The following is a 23,196-nucleotide window of genomic DNA, read 5'->3' as shown; positions in this document are numbered from 1 at the left end:
TTTTCCGCCCATGCTCCCGTCCTCCCCACACACTCCAAGGGGAGGGGGGGGGGGGGGCGTAGATGCGGGGGCATATGGGCGCACCCAACGGCTCCGGAATCCTTCAGATTTCCTCCTCCCCCTCCGTGTCCTTGGCACGCCCATGCTGCTGGAGCTCCACCCACGCCCACACCTCTCGCCGGACCTTCCTGGTGGTGGCGTGTCTGGGGCCCTGTCCCGCCTCGCCTCCTGAAAACGCGACCTGCTGTGTCCCCCCCCCCCCCCCCCTCGCCCGAGTCGTCGTTTGCCGTCGTCGTCCCAAGTGGGTCGTCTGAGGGTCGTGATCAATACACCCAGGGTCGTATTTCTGTTTTCGTTCCCACGCGGAGAACATTCCCCAACCCCCATTCACAAACCTAACCGAACCTCGCCTCATTTTACTACAACCTTTTCTTCGTCTCATTCGCGACCGAGTAGCTTCATTCTCAGTTATAAACCAATTAGTTCCTGTCTCAAGCACAGCCAAGTAATTTTTTTCTTATCTCACTCATGACCAAAAAGTCCTCCAAACCTCACTCATGACAGACAGACAGGCAGATAGGCAGACAGGCAGGTGGGACAAGCACAGACACACATAGACATACATACATACAGACAGACAGGAGGGACAGGCACAGACACACAGAGACATACAGACAGACAGACAGACAGACAGGAGGGACAGGCACAGAAACACAGACACACAGACACATATAGACAGACCGACAGAACAAACACACGCCCGACGGGTATTTTCAGAGCAGCCAACGCAACGCTCTGGAGGTCATGGCAGACACAAAAAAAAAATTCTACAAGTGATTTTTGTTTCCGCGTGGTATATAGGCCTATGTCTCACAGGGTAGGATTCCCTTTCCTTCCCTCCCTCCCCCCCTCCCCGGCTTGGAATACATCTTCATATCAAAAATACCCATAAACAAATACATGAATAAATATATCAAATAAAAATAATAATAATATTAATAATAATAATAATAATTATGAAAATAATAATAATAATAAAAATAATAATAATAATGATAATGATAATAATCATCATCTTCATCATATAATAATAATAACAATAATAATAATAATAATAATAATAATATTAACAGAATCCGACATCCCACTGTAGATCAGGCCTAAATAAATAATGAACTAATAGGCCTATGACAAAACAAAAACAGTGCGTCCAACTAACAAAGACAAACAAGAAAATGAGCCCAATCGCATCCCTCTCCCTACCCCCTCTGAAAAAAAGTAAAAAAAAAAAAAAAACGTTTACATAACTAAACACACCCAAATTTAAATCAAAACGCTCATTTACATAACTAAAAACACACCAACCATAAAAACTAAACAAATAAATAAATACATAGATAAATAACCCATAAAACCGAACCGACTATTCAAAACTCTAGCCCCATCCCCCCTTTCCCCCCACCCACCCCCCCAAAACAAACAACTTGAAGAACATAGCCAAACAACAAACAAGCAAACAACAGCGGAAGGAGAACAGCGCCCCCCCCCCCTCTCACTCTCTCTCTCTGCCTCTTCCCCCCCCCCCCTCTACACTGTACGTGAGGAAATCGACAATGCAAACTCTCGAGATTTTTTTTTCCCTCGGGGTTAAAATGAACGACGAATTTGAGTAATGAGAGAGAGAAGAGAGAGGGGGAGGGGAGGGAGACGGAGAGGAAGGAGGGAGGAGGATAGAAGGGGGGAGAGGGAGGGAGGGAGGGAGGGACGAAGAGGAACATGAGAGGGAGAGGGAGGGAGACGGACAGAATGGAGGAGAGGGACGAAGAGGAACAAGAGACCGAGGATGGGAGAAGAAATGAAAAGAAAGGGAGAGGGAAGGAAGGAAAGACAGAGGAGAGGAGGACGGGAAGAGAGTTAAAGGGAAAGGGAAAAGAAGAGGGTGAGGGAAAGGGAAAAGAAACAGGGAGAGGGAGAGATCGACAATGCGCACTCGACGGCCTTTTGCACTTCTCGTGAGAATAATAATCAAAGACTGAGTAATTATGAAAACGAGAGGGGAAGAAGGGAGAAGTGGGAGGGACGGAAAGAGAGAGGGGGAGGGAAAGAAATAAGGAAGGAAAGACCAAACGAAGGGGGCGACATAATCAAGGAGTGGGAGAGAGAAAGAGAAAGAGACCGAGAGAGAGAGAGAGAGAGAGAGAGAGAGAGAGAGAGAGAGAGAGAGAGAGAGAGAGAGAGAGAGAGAGAGAGAGAGAGAGAGAGAGAGAGAGAGAGAGAGAGAGAGAGAGAGAGAGAGAGAGAGAGAGAGAGAGAGAGAGAGAGAGAGAGAGAGAGAGAGAGAGAGAGAGAGAGAAAGAAAGAGAGAAAGAGAGAGAGTGAATGAGTGAGAGAAAGAAAGAGAAAGAGAAAGAGAAAGAAATAGAAAGACAAAGACAAAGAAAGAGAAAGAGAAAGAGACCGAGAACGACCAAGAAAGCGAGAAAGAGAAAGAGAGAGTGCCAGACGAGGCATCATCCGAGGGGAGAGCGAGCCATCTCCCTCGCATGTCCCCATTCCTTGCAAAATCAGTTCTGTGAGTCAATACCTCCTCACAGAACCTACTTAAGGAGTTCATGGAGCCCAAACATCTTCAAAGGCAGCATTCTTAGTAAATCTTGCTGCTAATAAAAAAAATAAAAAAATAAATATGTTTTCAAAAATCTGAATTCCCTTCTCGTCCAAAGCTTCTTTCTACACAATTCATGTTAAAAAATAATAATATTAAAGAAAGCATTAAACATCTTGACAGTCTACATCCTTACTTTAAAAATAATAACAAAATAAATATCAAAATTAGCTCCTCACCGAATTCATTAAACATTATCATTACATATTGCCTTTTTAAAATAATTAACTTAATGACAAATAACAACAACAATAATAACAATAACAACAGAACTAGTGACGATGATGATGATGATGAAACTGATGAAAATAATATAGACAGACACCAAAGACACACAATAAAAAAAAACATAAAATCAAACATAAAATCAACAATAAAAATAAACTGAAAACAAACCAACGAAAGAGAAAACACGAAACAAAAAAATTAATTCAACGCAAGATTTCCCCCACCCTGTTCTACACCGTGTTGTGTTGATCTGCCCCGTCGTTAAGCAAGGGACAGATAGACACACATGGTCACGTGACTACCATAAACGGAAACCATCTTTCTGTTTACAAAAGCGTACAGAGGGGGGGGGGGAGGGTTACCTGACTCACAAACAGGTTCTTATGTGACGTAAAATAAGGTCTCGGAAAGTCTAAGACGTGACAATATATATATATATATAATATATAAATATATATATATATATGTATATATATATATATAAATATAGGGGCTGAGTGAGATTTTATTGTAAGCGTAACATTTTGATTGCAACTGAAAGCTGCTATAATAATATAATAATAAAATAAATACGTAAGGGCCTAATAATGACAATATCAGAATTGCAATAAAAATAAAAAAAATAAAGATAATAATAATGAAAAATAAAGATGATGATGACGATGCTGATGCTATTAATAATTATCATTATCATCATTATCATTATTCCTATCATTACTAATATCACATTTATCATTATCACCATTACCACAAACAACAATCTTAAAAACAACAATCCTAATAACAATAACACTACCAATAATAATTTTTTAAAATAGGCCTACATGTCAGTGCCTTCTCCTCACCCCCCACCTCACCCCCAGCCTACCCCCCCCCCCCCGAATCCTAAAACAAAGAGCAAATTAATTCAACACAAAACAAGTAGCCAGGAGCCGGGTTGTATTTACGTCTGACTACGCCCACCCGACAGCTGATGCCTGCCGTGGGCGTGCTCTGTGTCGGTCAGCATTTGTCGGTTTTGTTTAAATCGTGTTTTTTTTTTATTATTATTATTGCCTAGGTTGAGTTCATTATTTCTTTCGTGTTTTCCAGTGATTCATTGATCTATTTTGTTCATTTTTATCATTATCTATGTGTGTGTAGGTCATGTACTTGACACACAAACCCGCTAATATTCATTCTTATAATGATCACCACTATATCACCCCCACCATCCCCTCCTCTTCTCTTCCTCCTCCTTCCCCTCCTCTCTTCCTCCTCCTCCTCCCCTCTTCCTCTTCCTCTTCCTCCTCCTCCTCCCCTCTTCCTCTTCCTCTTCCTCTTCCTCTTCCTCTTCTTTTTCTTCTTCTTCTTCTTCTTCTTCTTCTTCTTCTTCTTCTTCTTCTTCTTCTTCTTCTTCTTCTTCTTCTTCCTCCTCCTCCTCCTCCTCCTCCTCCTCCTCCTCCTCCTCCTCCTCCTCTTCTCCTTCTCCTTCTCCTTCTCCTTCTCCTTCTCCTTCTCCTTCTCCTTCTCCTCCTCCTCTCTTCCTCCTCCTCCTCCTCCTCCTTCCCTCCCCCTTTCCCTTTCCTCCCCCGTTATTCTTTTCGGCAGTTCTTCGTTAATTATTTCTGGTTCAACTCCTGGTTCTCTTTTGAACTCTTTAATGTTTCTCCTTCCTTTATCAATATTCTCAGAAACACGGTGCTTGTGCGCATTGCTATACCCATCTCTCTTTCTCTTTCTCTCTCTTTCCTCCTCTTTTCTTCCTGCCCTCTCCCTCTTTCTTTCTCTCTCAATCTCACCCTCACAGCCATCACAATCAAACGCAAACCACCACAATCACCACATTTCCCTCTGAGCATCACCACACTCTCACCCGAACAAACATACCAAGATAGATAGATAGATGGATAGACAAATGAACAGAGATAGACAGACAGACAGACAGAGAGACAGACTTAAGGGCAGACAGATACACATTCATAGAGATAAATAAGCAGACAGACATACAGACAGACTTAAGGGCAGAAATATACACATTCATATAGATAAAAAAGCAGACAGATAGACAGACAGACACCACGGTCCTTGGCCCTCCCTCCGACACCTACCATTGTTTAAGCTAAGGAAGTAGTTAATATTCCGCATGTCAGTCTACCAACATGAAACACAATTATGAGAGATATTAACAGTCTGCAGAATCATGTCTTATCGCTTCATATCTATTCAGTACGTCTTGGGTGAGGTTTCTGTTTACTGTTTCTCTCTCTTTCCCTTTCTTTTTCCTTTCCTTTTTTTTCCAAAATCTCTCTTAATCTCTCTATGTCTATCTCTACTCTATCTCTTTCATTCTTTCTTTCTTTCTTTCTTTCTTTCTTTCTTTCTTTCTTCTTTCCTTCTTTCCTTCTTTCCTTCTTTCCTTCTTTCCTTCCTTCCTTCCTTCCTTCCTTCCTTCCTTCCTTCCTTCCTTCCTTCCTTCCTTCCTTCCTTCCTTCCTCTCCTTCCTTCCTCTCTCTCTCTCTCTCTCTCTCTCTCTCTCTCTCTCTCTCTCTCTCTCTCTCTCTCTCTCTAAACTATCCAGAAATCATGTTTGAAAAAATATGAATAGTGTGGTGCAGTGTGGAATGACATGGAATGGCAAAGCAAGGCAAGGCATGGCATGCCTGACATGTTATAACACAGTATAATATAACAAATCGAATACAGCATAAAATAACATGGCCGAAATAGCCGTGGCAAGAACCGCCTTCGCTATCACGGAGAGGTCCGTCAGAGTTCGATAAGAGAGATAAGGCAAGGACTCGGATAAGACATCGGTGTCCGGATAAGCGGGAACAAAGGAAGGTGTCGTAGGTTTAGGTGTGTGTGTGTGTGTGTGTGTGTGTGTGTGTGTGTGTGTGTGTGTGTGTGTGTGTGTGTGTGTGTGTGTGTGTGTGTGTGTGTGTGTGTGTGAGAGAGAGAGAGAGAGAGAGAGAGAGAGAGAGAGAGAGAGAGAGAGAGAGAGAGTGAGAGAGAGAGAGAGAGAGAGAGAGAGAGAGAGAGTGAGAGAGAGAGAGAAAAAAGAGAGAGAGAGAGAGAGAGAGAGAGAGAGTGAGAGAGAGAGAGCGAGAGAGAGAGAGAGAGAAATGAGTAAATACGAGTGAATGAGTAAATGTGTGGGTAAATGAATGAATGTGACTGAATCTGCGTGTGTAAGTGCACATACGGTATGCTTCCACGCGTGCCTTCCTTTGTTTACACACCCACACCTCTCTGAAAACATATATCCCCATTCGACTGCACTAAGGCGACCCCCAGCCGTGTATGTATGCACACATCCGCCCGCGTACATATGCCATTCATATACGCCGCCTTCATCTCCGTGCATTTGAATCTATGAATGCAAGCAGCTCTTCAAGACAGCCTCACAAGTCCATCATTACCTCATAAATCAAGGCAACGGCTGCCAATCACGAGCGAATGATCAATAACTGCTTCTCAATCACATTCGATTGGCTTGGCGAAGTTGTTTGGTGTTAACCTAGCTTCCTCGGTGTTTTATTTTGTTTTCTTTTTTTCTTTTTTTAGTCACTTCTTGTAATGTTTAATTATTTTTTATTAACTATTATTTTTTTTATTTTTCGTCTTTTTCCTCATTTTTTTTTCAATCACGATTAATTATCTGACTTCGACGGATTATATGATAACGACACTTTTTTTTTCCCTTGAGTACCCTGTCATTGTTTAACATTAAACGTTAAGAATGGATCAAAACATCCTTCCATTTTACGAAATTTCTCTCCATTTATCAGCATCTACAGACAAGAAAATATAACATGAAAACATACGCAAAAAATAACACATTTAACAAATTTACAAAAAAAAAAAAAAAAATGATAACAATAATATATATATATATGTGTGTGTGTGTGTGTGTGTGTGTGTGTGTGTGTGTGTGTGTGTGTGTGTGTGTGTGTGTGTGTATAAATATACACAACTATAATAGCGAGCTTTGGCAACTCCCTTGAATGAAAAGTAACAGGCGCGATTTTCTAGGCCTATCTACCTGACCACCTACACACACACACACACACACAAGGTCAGTTCCCACGCAGGTACGAACCAATCACTACCACACTTCCCGTCCACTAGGATACAGCCCCAGGACGTCCTCTGTCTGTCTCTTTCTCTTTCTCTTTCTCTTTTTCTGTCTTTCCCTTTTTCTGTCTTTCTCTTTTTCTAGCTCTCTCTGTTTTTTTTTATTTTTCTTATCTATCTCTTTTTCGATATATGTCGCACTTTCTCTCTCTCTATATATATTTTTTCTATCTTCTTTTATCTTCTTTTTAATCTCTCCTCTCAACTCTCCCTCTCTCTCTCTCCGCCTCCGTCTCCCTCCCCCTCTCACTCTACCTCTTTCCTCTCCCCCCCCCCTTCTCTCTCTCTCTCTCTCTCTCTCTCTCTCTCTCTCTCTCTCTCTCTCTCTCTCTCTCTCTCTCTCTCTCTCTCTGTCTCTCCCTCTCTCTGCCTCTCCTCTCCCTCTCTCTCTCTCTCTCTCTCTCTCTCTCTCTCTCTCTCTCTCTCTCTCTCTCTCTCTCTCTCTCTCTCTCTCTCTCTCTGCCTCTCTCTCTCTCTCTCTCTGCCTCTCTCTCTCTCTCTCTCTGCCTCTCTCTCTCTCTCTCTCTCTGCCTCTCTCTCTCTCTCTCTCTCTGCCTCTCTCTCTCTCTCTCTCTCTGCCTCTCTCTCTCTCTCTCTCTCTGCCTCTCTCTCTCTCTCTCTCTCTGCCTCTCTCTCTCTCTCTCTCTCTCTGCCTCTCTCTCTCTCTCTCTCTCTCTGCCTCTCTCTCTCTCTCTCTCTCTCTGCCTCTCTCTCTCTCTCTCTCTCTCTCTGCCTCTCTCTCTCTCTCTCTCTCTGCTCTCTCTCTCTCTCTCTCTCTGCCTCTCTCTCTCTGCCTCTCTCTCTCTCTCTCTGCCTCTCCCTCTCTCTGCCTCTCCCGCTCTCTGCCTCTCCCGCTCTCTGCCTCTCCCTCTCTCTGCCTCTCCCTCTCCTTCTCTGCCTCTCCCTCTCCTTCTCTGCCTCTCCCTCTCCCTCTCCCTCTCCCTCTCCCTCTCCCTCTCCCTCTCCCTCTCCTTCTCCTTCTCCTTCTCCCTCCTTCCCTCTCTCTCCTCCCTCAGCCAACTCGACATCCTACCATCCTTAAAATGGCGGACACGCATCGGCGGGCGCTGGCTTGACGAGTTCTTGAAACGGACACACACGCAAGAGGGTACAAGACGAAGTATATGAAAAACACACGATTAAAAAAAAAGAATAAAAAAAGAAATAAAGATATAATAAGAAGAAATAATATTAAATATATATGTATGAGGAAAAAAATAAGCGTATGCAAAAAACAGATTTAGAAATAAATAAATAAATAAACACGTGCGAGAAAAACGTATTCTAAAAACACGTACGCGATTGAGAAATAAATAAATCAATTAAAAAACGTACACGAAAAATGCATACATAAAAACAAACACGTACATGCACCAGTGCGTACACGAAACAACACATTCATGGTGAAAAAAAACCTACACGGAAAAAATACACGAAAAAAATGTATACATGAACTCACGCACACGCAGTTTCCTCAAGAAAATAAAATAAAATAAAATAAAATAAAATGGACTTTGTTTTGATGTTATGTTGATGGGCTTCATTTAATTTTCTTTTTAATTATAATTTCTGGCAGAATGTTTCTTAAAATATAACACTTATCGTATCGAACCATAACTATAATTAATGTATAATAATGAAAGACACGAAATTACACGAAAACAGGGTAATGAATTAAGTTTATTTTTTTTAATATTTTTTTTAACTCGTGTGACTTACGAACGGTTTTTTCAACTGCCAGGCCATTTCCCTCCAAATTCAAATCGAAACAGATTGAGAAAATTATCAGAAAAATATAGGCATGAAGGATAAAAAAACAAGGAAGAAAAAGAGGGAGAAGCAGAAGGAACAAGAAGAATAAGAAGAAGAGGAGGAGGAGGAGGAGGAGGAGGAGGAGGAGGAGGAGGAGGAGGAGGAGGAGGAGGAGGAGGAGGAGGAGGAGGAGGAGGAGGAGGAGGAGGAGAAGGAGAAGGAGAAGGAGAAGGAGAAGGAGAAGGAGAAGGAGAAGGAGAAGGAGAAGGAGAAGGAGAAGGAGAAGGAGAAGGAGAAGGAGAAGGAGAAGGAGAAGGAGAAGGAGAAGGACGAGGAGAAGGAGAAGGAGAAGGACGAGGAAAAGCAAGACGACTTTGAGCATGTACTCACCAAGGGTCCCTTCTTCGTGACGCCCTCTCCACCTCCCTTCCGGAGCCTCAGTCTGATGTTGGCAGTGTCCATCCTGGACTCCCTTCCCCCTTCACTGCGCCGGGCACTGGCAGGGGAGGATCGGTCTCCTGCACTGCCGAGGTTGTGACTTCGTGCGCTCGCAAATGCACTCACGCCCGCGCACTCTCCGCTGGCATCCTTCGACTTGAAAGAGGTAACTGGGCTGGACTCGCCGGGGGCGCTTCCGTGGTGTGCCGAAGCGGCTCCTGCGTGCCCATTTTTGCTCACTGTATAATCACTGGCACTCGCGGCACTAGGACTTAAACTTTTGGCACTATTGGCTGTCGTTGCACTGCAAGGGGGCGCGCTGGTCCTCCCTCCGTTACATGGCGCTGAGGCCAGGGGGTCGCGCGGCCCTAGAGCACTTCCATCGCGTTTTCCACTAAAACCACTATTCTCCGCTGCATCTCCGGTCTCTACTATAGGAGACCGAGCAGAAGTATGTGTTTGCACCGAAAAGCTAGCGGCCAGCCGCGAGTTAGCGGCGTGGGCCGACATACCGTGACATAGGGACCCTCTTTCACTGGCAGCTCTCACCCAACTGAGATGCGAGGCTGCGGCTCGGGGCCCGCACGCGGCGCTCGCGGGGCGGCCGCCCGTCGCACCGCCGCCCGCCCCTCCTCTCTTCGCCATTCCCTCCCTCTCTCGCTCTGCTCATCGCACCCACGCACGCCCACTCACTAATTTAGGCTTTTTGCCAGCCTCGTGCACAAGCATATCGTAGTAGCGTGCAGGCCGCGGCGAACAGGGGCGCCTGTTCCTGCCATACGGCCGACAACGGAACTCTGTCGTCGTGGTTGGCAGGTCCTGCAGCGTTGCCACGTTTCTACTACAGGACCTCGCCGCTCGATCTGGCAACCGTGTGCATGTGATAAGAGTGTAATCAAAGATCATTTACTGCCGGAATAAAATTAGTGGTCGAGCTGGACGTCCATCGCAGTTGGCCTTAATTCATTAGGGAGACTTGATGGCCACTCTTTCCACCCTTCAGATCTGAAAACATTAATGAGACTTATGAATTATCGCACTAACAATGGAAGAGCGTCCAGTGAAACTAAATATTTCGCTTGCTGGTTCATCGCTTTCCGTTGAATCAAAATAACCGATCTCGCTTAATGAATTATTCTGCTTTGGTGAATCCGTTCCTCACAGCTAGTTGAAGTCGCTGCAACGGTTGCAACGTGCAAACAAAAAGAGCAGACGCAGATATAGAGGAAGGAAGACAGCGTACACTCAGGGCCAGAATGTCAGTGTAGTAATACTATATACACGCAGTATTTGTGTGTACGTGTCACACACACGCACACACGCGCTCATATATGTATATATATATATATATATATATATATATATATATATATATTTCAGTGAGGTTGCGCTATCAATGGTCAGCTTTACAATTAGTGTGATCACTATTATTATTATCATTATTATTATTGTTGTTGTTGTTATTATTATTATTGTTGTTGTTGTTATTATTATCATTATTATTATTTTTTTTTTATTATTGTTATTATTGATTTTGTAGTTTGTGTTATTTTTGTTATCATCATTATTATCAATATCATTATGATGATATCAACAATAATAATAATAATCATCATTATTATCATTATTATCATTATTATTGTTATTATTATTGTTATTGTTATTATTATTATTATTATTAGTGCTATTATTATTATCATTGTTATTGTTGTTATTGTTATTATTATTATTATTGTTGTTATTGTTATTATAATCATCATCGTCATCACTATTATCATTACTATTATTATTATGATATTGGTATTATTATTACTGTTGATACCATTATTAGTAGTAGTTTAATTATTATCATTGTTGTTATTACTATTGTTATTGTTGTTATCATCATTATGGTTATAATTATTTCCACTGCCATTATTATTAGTATTAGTAGTAGTAGTACTAGTATGATAAATATTATCATTATGATTATCATAATAATAATTATTATCATTATGATTATTATTACTATTGTTGATGTTATTCCTGTTGTTAGCATCACTATATTGTCATCATCATTCTCATCATTATCATTATTATAATTTTGTTGTTGTTGTTATTATTATTATTACTGTTATAATTTATAGTAGTTCTAGTAGTGTCATCGTTAATATTACGAAATATTACTGTTATTTTTTATCATCATTATTATTATCATTATCATTATTGTTATCGTTTTTTTATCATGATTATTACTATTACTGTTATTGCTAGCGTTATTACTTTACTGCTATTACTACTACTACAAATATTGTTATTTTTACTTATTTTCCTTATCATTATTGTTCTTATAATTCCTATCATCATCATTATAATTACCACAACTAACAGCTTCTTTAATTGCATTAAAATTATTAACTATTAATTATCATTGGTTTCAGCTATTACTGTTACAATTATCAATCTATTATGACTATATTTCAGTACCTTTATTGTTGTTATTATTTTAACTGTATTACCATCGTTACTGATAACAATTAAATAAAGTTTTTGTTTGTATCGGTCTTTTGTTGATGTTGTTATTGCAGTTCCGATAATATTTCCCAATAATAGTGATAAATACAACAGCGCGCGCGTGTGTGTGTGTGTGTGGTGCACATATATATATATATATATATATATATATATATATATATATATATATATATATAAACCTGTATAGATAGACAGATTGATACACACACATACATATATATAATATATATCATATAAATCATATATATATATATATATATATATTATATACATATATATACATATACATATACATATATATATGTATGTATGTATATATATGCGCGTGTGTGTGTTTCATAAACAATCCCTTGTTCCATCAGTGTGTATTTTTTCTTTAATTACAAATTCAGGTGAGAATGATCATGAACTAAGAACATTAGCAGTGCTAACACCACATTACATGACTAGATTTAAGTCATATTATCGAAAGCGAGAGAGACAAAAAACAAAAACAAAATCTGGACTCAACACATCGACGTATTTTACATAAACAATCCCTCAAGTTCATCATCAGCTCACGAATACACATCTCACCTTTTTTTCTTCTTTTTTTTCTAATCACCGAGAGCTTTCAGTGACACGCAGAAAGGCAGCGGATGAAGTGTGAGGTCAAGGTATGACGTCAGAGTTACGTCGGGGGGGGGGGGGGGGGGACTTGTGACGTCACTCGGAATGTGTTATCCGTCAGTTCATTCAGATTATGACATGGCATTCGGCAGGCTTCCTTACGTGGAAAATTAGTGCACTCTGCATATTTACATTTGAAATCACTCATGTAGACACATACACATATGCCGTGTACAGACACACATACATATATATATATATATATATATATATATATGTATATATGTATATATATGTATATATATACACACACATACATACATACATATATATATGTATATATGTATATATATATATATATATATATATATATATATATGAGTGTGAGTGTGTGTGTGTGTGTGTGCGAATTTTTGCAACAGAATATCACAAAAGATACCGAACTCCCCCTCTAGCGCTGAAGTGCAGCGGCCCATGATCTCTTGAGAATACCACACGCTGCCCAATGGCTTCGAAGAGCCAAGAAGTGTCGCCGCCCAATTCCCCGCCGGCTGTGAAAAGAATCGCAATTAATGCTTTGACAGGTTTGTGGTGGACCTTCTCTCACGCCCACCATGAGCTCGTCATCTAAGGGCGGGAGTGAAGTCAATAAATCAAAATTGACGACGTGTCATGACATGCCAAGCTGGAGTTCTGGACATTAATGGTATTAAGGAAGAGTTTATCTCTTTCTGCATCTAAATCTAGATCAGCATATCTATCTATCTATCTATCGGAATATCTAACTCTCTTTTATACCTGCATTAACACGTACATTAAACAAAATAATTTAATGTATCTGCATAAGCCCAATTCTATCAATATTCCGTCGATTTAGCGTCGTTTCCATGAATTTTTTTTCAGAACTTTAGCTTGATACTGATTTACGATGCCACAATAATTCGAGAAGTGGTTATATTAATTAAATACTCAAGTCTTGTGCATAACCTAAGTCCTTTTGGGTATCTTTAACTCCTTTCTCTGGTCATTTTAAATCCCGGAAAATTAATTATTTTAGAGGATTTAATCCTTTAATCTGTTTGGAAAAGGTTCTCAATAGCTTCTACGTAAATTATAAGCGAGGTGCTATGTTTAACTCTGATGCTTATATTTCTGGAATAATCGTCACTAGGCCCTCTGCAGATGCCTAGAACGTTGCGGAAAAAGGAATGAAGTGACGAAGATCATGGATGTGGAAGAGTTGATTGTGTATTGTAGGCCTATATCTTCAATCAACCAAAATAATGGTGTTTGATAACTCTGATTGCAAGAGAGGATCCTTACACCATTACCACACACACACACACACACACACACACACACACACACACGCACATACGCACATACACACATACACACATACGCACACGCACACGCACACACACACACACACACACACACACACACACACACACACATACACACACACATTCACACATGCATACACACACCGATGCATACATACATACATAATACAGGCATACTTACATATATACAAACATACATATATACATACATATATGCATACATACACACATACATACACACCTCTTAATTAAAAAAGGACACCTCTCCTACCCCTTAAAAATAAAAAGGGTCATTACCACCCCTTCTCCCCTGCTTCACGAACCCCGCAGCCCGAGTTCCACTCACCAACGAAGCCGCTTCGAACCCACGCTCCCGACACCCTTTTCCACCCGCACACCGCCGACGTCCGTTCCAAGGCTGTTACATCCTTCGACGTTAGGAGTCTCGAGGAGTCTTCAGTGACTTCGTGGCTGTGACGTCGCGACGCCTCGTGTCCTATGGTGTCATGATGGCGCGTCCCTCCCCTGCTCTTCCCCTGCTGTTTGCCTGCTTGGCCTGGTGCTTTCCCGAAGGGACTGACGCTGAAACGCATGATGGGGGTAAGCGGACGTTCGTTTGTTATTATTATCATTATTATTATTGTTCTTCTTATTCTTATTCTTATTATTATCATTGTTGTTATTATTATTACTATTATTATTATTATTACTGTTATTTATTATTATTACTATTATTATTATTATTACTATTATTATCATTACTATTATTATTATTACTATTATTATTATTACTATTATTATTATTATTACTATTATTATTATTATTGTTGTCATATTAGATTATGGCAACAATATTTCAGAATGTACTGACGTGTGTACATGACACAAATTTCTGATTTATTTAATAGTTCTTCACGGACGAAGGTAGATACTACCAACCTCGGTAATATAACAAAAATTAGTTCTTTACATCACATACATTTTATTAATTGGTTTTCATTTCTGTGATTAATTTCCTCTTGTTGCTCTGTTATTTGCTTTTTCACGCACACGCACACGCACATACACACGCATACGCACATGCACACGCATACGCACACGCATACGTACATGCACACGCACACGCACACGCACACGCACACGCACATGCACACGCATACGCACATGCACACGCATACGCACATGCACACGCATACGCACATGCACACGCATACGCACATGCACACGCATACGCACATGCACACGCATACGCACATGCACACGCATACGCACATGCACACGCATACGCACATGCACACGCATACGCACATGCACACACATACGCACATGCACACTCATACGCACATGCACACGCATACGCACATGCACACGCATACGCACATGCACACGCATACGCACATGCACAATGCACACGCATGACGCACATGCACACGCATACGCACATGCACACGCATACGCACATGCACACGCATACGCACATGCACACGCATACGCACATGCACACGCATACGCACATGCCATACGCACATGCACACGCATACGCACATGCACACGCATACGCACATGCACACGCATACCGCACATGCACACGCATTACGCACATGCACAACGCATACGCACATGCACACGCATACGCACATGCACACGCATACGCACATGCACACGCGCATACACACATGCACACGCGCATACACACATGCACACGCGCATACACACATGCACACGCGCATACGCACATGCACACGCGCATACACACATGCACACGCATACGCACATGCACACGCATACGCACATGCACACGCATACGCACATGCACACGCATACGCACATGCACACGCATACGCACATGCACACGCATACGCACATGCACACGCATACGCACATGCACACGCATACGCACATGCACACGCATACGCACATGCACACGCATACGCACATGCACACGCATACGCACATGCACACGCATACGCACATGCACACGCATACGCACATGCACACGCATACGCACATGCACGCATACGCACATGCACACGCATACGCACATGCACACGCATACGCACATGCACACGCATACGCACATGCACACGCATACGCACATGCACACGCATACGCACATGCACACGCATACGCATACGCACATGCACACGCATACGCACATGCACACGCATACGCACATGCACACCACGCATACGCACATGCACACGCATACGCACATGCACACGCATACGCACATGCACACGCATACGCACATGCACACGCATACGCACATGCACACGCATACGCACATGCACACGCATACGCACATGCACACGCATACGCACATGCACACGCATACGCACATGCACACGCATACGCACATGCACACGCATACGCACATGCACACGCATACGCACATGCACACGCATACGCACATGCACACGCATACGCACATGCACACGCATACGCACATGCACACGCATACGCACATGCACACGCATACGCACATGCACACGCATACGCACATGCACACGCATACGCACATGCACACGCATACGCACATGCACACGCATACGCACATGCACACGCATACGCACATGCACACGCATACGCACATGCACACGCATACGCACATGCACACGCATACGCACATGCACACGCATACGCACATGCACACGCATACGCACATGCACACGCATACGCACATGCACACGCATACGCACATGCACACGCATACGCACATGCACACGCATACGCACATGCACACGCATACGCACATGCACACGCATACGCACATGCACACGCATACGCACATGCACACGCATACGCACATGCACACGCATACGCACATGCACACGCATACGCACATGCACACGCATACGCACATGCACACGCATACGCACATGCACACGCATACGCACATGCACACGCATACGCACATGCACACGCATACGCACATGCACACGCATACGCACATGCACATGTACACGCATACGCACATGTACACGCATACGCACATGTACACGCATACGCACATGCACACGCATACGCACATGTACACGCATACACACATGCACACGCACATGCACACGCACATGCACACGCATACGCACACGCACATGCACACGCACATGCACACGCACATGCACACGCATACGCAGACGCACATGCACACGCATACGCACATGCACATGCACACGCATACGCACATGCACACGCATACGCATATATATGCATATGCTTACAGACATGCACACAAATATGCACACACGCATACACATGCAAGCGAACACACGCACGCGCATACACACATGCATACACACACATGCATACACACAAATGCATACATGCATTCGTACATACATACATGAATGCATATATGCATAAATGTATACATACATAAATGCATACATACATAAATGCATACATACATGAATGCATATATACATGAATGCATACATACATGAATGCATACATATATGCATGCACACATACATGCATGCATACATACATATATACACATACATATATTCACATACATACACATACGTACATATATACATGTATACATACATACATGCACACATACACATACATATACATACACATACACATACATAGATATACATACACATACACATATACACATACATATACACATACATATACATATACATATACATACACATACATATACATATACATATACATATACATACACATACATAGATATACATACACATACACATATACATATACATATACACATACACATACATATACATATACATACACACAGACAGACAGACATACAGACAGACAGACAGACAGACAGACAGACAGACAGACAGACAGACAGACATCATCCATTCATTCATCTATCCATCATTCCATATATATATATATACATTGTGTGTGTGTGTGTGTGTGTGTATGTATATATGTATGTGTATATGTATATATATATTTATACATGTGTGTGTATTATATATATGCATATATGTAAACATGTATATATATGTGTGTATTTATATGTATATATGTGTGTATTTATATGTATATATGTGTGTATTTATATGTATATATATGTGGATGTGTATATATACACATACACGTATGTATACATATATATATATATACATATACATATGCATATATATATACATATGTGTATATCACATGTATATATACATGTGTGTATATATGTATATATATGTATGTGTATATATACATATATATACACACATAGGTATATATATACGTATATGTACATATATATGCATATGTATACATATATACGTATATATACATATATACAAACATATATTTATGTATGTATATATATGAATATATCATGTATGTATGTATATATTTGTATCTAAATATGTATATATGTTGGTGTATATATATGTATATATATGTTGGTATATATATGTATATATACGTTTGTATATATATGTATATATTTATATGTATATGTTTATATGAGTATATATACTTATGTATATATGTGTATATGAATGTGTGTATACATATATATATATATATATATTATGTATATATCTACATATACGGATACATATATGTATATGTATATATACATATAGATGTGTATCTATATTTATATATATGCATATGCATATATATTTATATGTACATATACATGTATATATGTATGTATATATACATGTATATATTTATAATGTATATACATGTGTATATATAATGTGTATATGATATATGTATGCACATGTATATGTATTATATATATTATATATAATATACATATATATATATTATATATATTATATATATTATGTATATTATATATATATATATATTTTATATATTCATCCATATTCGTGGCTGAATCCTGATCCTTCCCCAGGGGAGTAGTTGGTTAGGTAATCATTGTTGCTGGTTCTCAACCCACCATCATATCTACGATAGACTCGCCCACTACCGTGTCTAGGTTTGACTTCCCCAATATATCCGCGCAGATCTTCCTTCTCCAGCTCTCGATCTTGTGCTTACGCTTCATTCACGCTAACCTTCTTCATGTCTACCTTGAATGCGCCCAAGAACCATTTCTTCGAGTTTCATCTTTTTCTCCTTCTCGGCAGTTCCATTCCTGTTCCTAACGTGTTCCTCGTCCCTTTCTCGAACCTTCGCACAGGCATTTGTCCCTCTGGTGAATTCATTTTTCACTTTGTCCTTTCTCTTTCTCCTAACGAAAGACGCAGCGGTTTTCGTTTCAGCGACTTGCAAGCTCGTTTTCCTTGCCTTTTGTCTCCATGCAATTCAGCACAGCCGGCCTCACCACCATTGAAGACCTTTCCTTTAGTCCTTGCAGATACCCTTATGATATATGATGTATATATATATAATGTATATGTAATATATATATATATGTATATATATATAAAGATATATATGTATAATATATATGATATGTATATATAATACATATATATAAAGATATATATATATGTATATAATGTATACATGGTGTGTATATATAGGATGAAATATATATGTATATATATATTATACATGATTTAGATAATATGTGTGTGTGTGTTTGTGTGTGCGTGTGTGTGTGTATATATATTATATTTGTAATATATATGTATATATATAATATAAATGTATGTATTATATATAATATAAATGTATGTATTATATATAAAATATATGTATATATAATATACATATATATTATATTTATATGATATATATGTATGTATGTATATGTATATATATGTATATTCATATATATGTATATATATTATATATATTATATATATTATATATATTATATATATTATATATATTATATATATTATATATATTTATATATGTATATATATTTATATATATATTTATATATATATGTATATATATTTATATATATATTTATATATATATGTATATATATTTATATATATTTATATATATATTTATATATATATGTATATATATTTATATATATGTATATATATTTATATATATGTATATATATTTATATATATGTATATATATTTATTTATATATATATGTATATATATTTATTTATATATATGTATATATATTTATTTATATATATATGTATATATATTTATTTATATATATATGTATATATATTTATTTATATATATATGCATATATATTTATTTATATATATGTATATATATATTTATTTATATATATGTATATATATTTATTTATATATATGTATATATATTTATTTATATATATATGTATATATATTTATTTATATATATATGTATATATATCCCAATGCCGTCGGGGAAAATGAACAAAAAATGGGGAAAATGCTGTGCCCATTTTCTATATTTTTTGTGAAATGTCTGCTCATAGATGGCTCTGCTAGTGCTTAGCCACAAAGGAGTCAATTAATAGACCTTGTGACCATACGTGATTTGAATTGGCGGGAAAAACGTGTTTTTTACTAGTGCTATGGATATCGATGGTGTTATTTTTATTATAAACATTATAATTATTATAATGTTTTTTAATATTAGTAACAACAAAATAAGATAATGTAAAATATTTCGTAAATCAAAGAAAAGGGTGAACGGGCGAGACGGGCAGTACTCCTAACTGGCTCATTGGTGACTTAGTACAAGTATAGCCATCTATGTGTATAAACAATCAAACAAGTACTAACAGTGGGCAAAGCACGTGTCTACCCGTCGTATCCGTCGGCAAGGGGATATTTATATATATATGTATATATATTTATTCATATATATATGTATATATATTATATATATATATATATATATAAATAATGTATATATATTTATATATATATGTATATATATTTATATATATGTATGTATATATATTGATATATATGTATGTATATATATATATTGAAGTATATGTACGTATATATATATTGAAGTATATGTACGTATATATATATTTATATATATGTAGGTATAAATATTTATATATATGTATGTATATATATATTTATATATATGTATGTATATATATATTTATATATATATATATATATGTATGTATATATATATTTATATATATATGTATGTATATATATTTATATATATATGTATGTATATATATATTTATATATATATGTATGTATATATATATTTATATATGTATGTATATATATATATTTATATATATATGTATGTATATATATATTTATATATATATGTATGTATATATATATTTATATATATATGTATGTATATATATATTTATATATATATGTATGTATATATATATTTGTATATATATGTATGTATATATATATTTATATATATATGTATGTATATATATTTATATATATATGTATGTATATATATATTTATATATATATGTATGTACATATATATTTATATATATATATGTATGTATATATATATTTATATATATGTATGTATGTATATATATTTATATATACGTATGTATGTATATATATATTTATATATATATGTATGTATATATATATTTATATATATGTATGTATATATATATATTTATATATATGTATGTATATATATATTTATATATATGTATGTATATATATATTTATATATATGTATGTGTATATATATATATTTATATATATGTATGTGTATATATATATATTTATATATATGTATGTATATATATATATATATTTATATATATGTATGTATATATATATATTTATATATATGTATGTATATATATATATATATTTATATATATGTATGTATATATATATATATATATATTTATATATATGTATGTATATATATATATTTATATATATGTATGTATATATATATTTATATATATGTATGTATATATATATATTTATATATATGTATGTATATATATATATTTATATATATGTATGTATATATATATATTTATATATATGTATGTATATATATATATATATATATTTATATATATGTATGTATATATATATATTTATATATATGTATGTATATGTATATATATTTATATATATGTATGTATATATATATATTTATATATATGTATATATACATATTTATATATATGTATGTATATATATATATATATTTATATATATGTATATATACATATTTATATATATGTATGTATATATATATATATATATTTATATATATGTATGTATATATATATATATATATTTATATATATGTATGTATATATATATATATATATATTTATATATATGTATGTATATATATATATTTATATATATGTATGTATATATATATTTATATATATGTATGTATATATATATTTATATATATGTATGTATATATATATTTATATATATGTATGTATATATATTTATATATATGTATGTATATATATATTTATATATATGTATGTATATATATATTTATATATATGTATGTATATATATATTTATATATATGTATGTATATATATATTTATATATATGTATGTATATATATATTTATATATATGTATGTATATATATATTTATATATATGTATGTATATATATATTTATATATATGTATGTATATATATATTTATATATATGTATGTATATATATATTTATATATATGTATGTATATATATATTTATATATATGTATGTATATATATATTTATATATATGTATGTATATATATATTTATATATATGTATGTATATATATATTTATATGTATGTATATATATTTATATATGTATTTATATATAATTTATATATGTATATATATATATTTATATATGTATAATATATATTTATATATGTATATATATATGTATATATGTATATATATATATTTATATAATGTATATATATATTTATATATGTATATATATATTTATATATGTATATATATATATATATATGTATATATATATATTTAGATATGTATATATATATATTTAGATATGTATATATATATTTATATATGTATATATATATTATATATGTTATATATATATATGTATATATATTATATGTATTATATATATTTATATATGTATATATATATATATATGTGTATATATATTTATATATGTATATATATATTTATATATGTGTATATATATTTATATATGTATATATATATTTATATATGTGTATATATATATTTATATATGTGTATATATATATTTATATATGTATATATATATTTATATATGTATATATATATATTTATATATATATGTATATATATTTATATATATTATATATATATATATATATATATATATGTATATATGTTGAAGGTATGCGGGCACGCCGTATTCTCAGACCAATTGTCGGACAAGATGATTATTAAATGTTTTGTTTATTTAAACTTTCATGTACATCAAAAGCATCGATATGCTTGTGTTAATGCACTCTTATCTCATGATTGCAGTGCATTAATGTGAGCTTATAGCTGCTCGTGTTCTTAAAGCAAAGTTTAGATTAACAAAACACTTAATAAACGCATTTTTGGCCAGTGGGTCTGGCGCGCATACTTTCATATATACAAACACACACGAGTATATGTGTGTACTTGTAT

General features: G+C 35.8%; 1 protein-coding gene across 1 annotated transcript in view; it reads left to right on the top strand.

The window, feature by feature from the left end:
- Window positions 1–22,917: 22,917 nt before the first annotated feature.
- LOC125032360 (mucin-2-like) overlaps window positions 22,918–23,196 on the top strand; it is a 9,003-nt gene continuing 8,724 nt past the window's right edge. Inside the window, exons 1-2 of the mRNA XM_047623456.1 lie at window positions 22,918–22,947; window positions 23,050–23,058. Of these exons, the coding sequence (XP_047479412.1) occupies window positions 22,918–22,947; window positions 23,050–23,058 (39 nt within the window). The remainder of the gene's footprint in view (window positions 22,948–23,049; window positions 23,059–23,196) is intronic.

Source organism: Penaeus chinensis, chromosome 14, assembly GCF_019202785.1.
Source record: "Penaeus chinensis breed Huanghai No. 1 chromosome 14, ASM1920278v2, whole genome shotgun sequence".
In the NCBI taxonomy this organism is placed as follows: Eukaryota; Metazoa; Arthropoda; class Malacostraca; order Decapoda; family Penaeidae; genus Penaeus; species Penaeus chinensis.
Note: the sequence above shows the minus strand (reverse complement) of the source record. Positions and strands in the feature narration are given on the sequence as shown.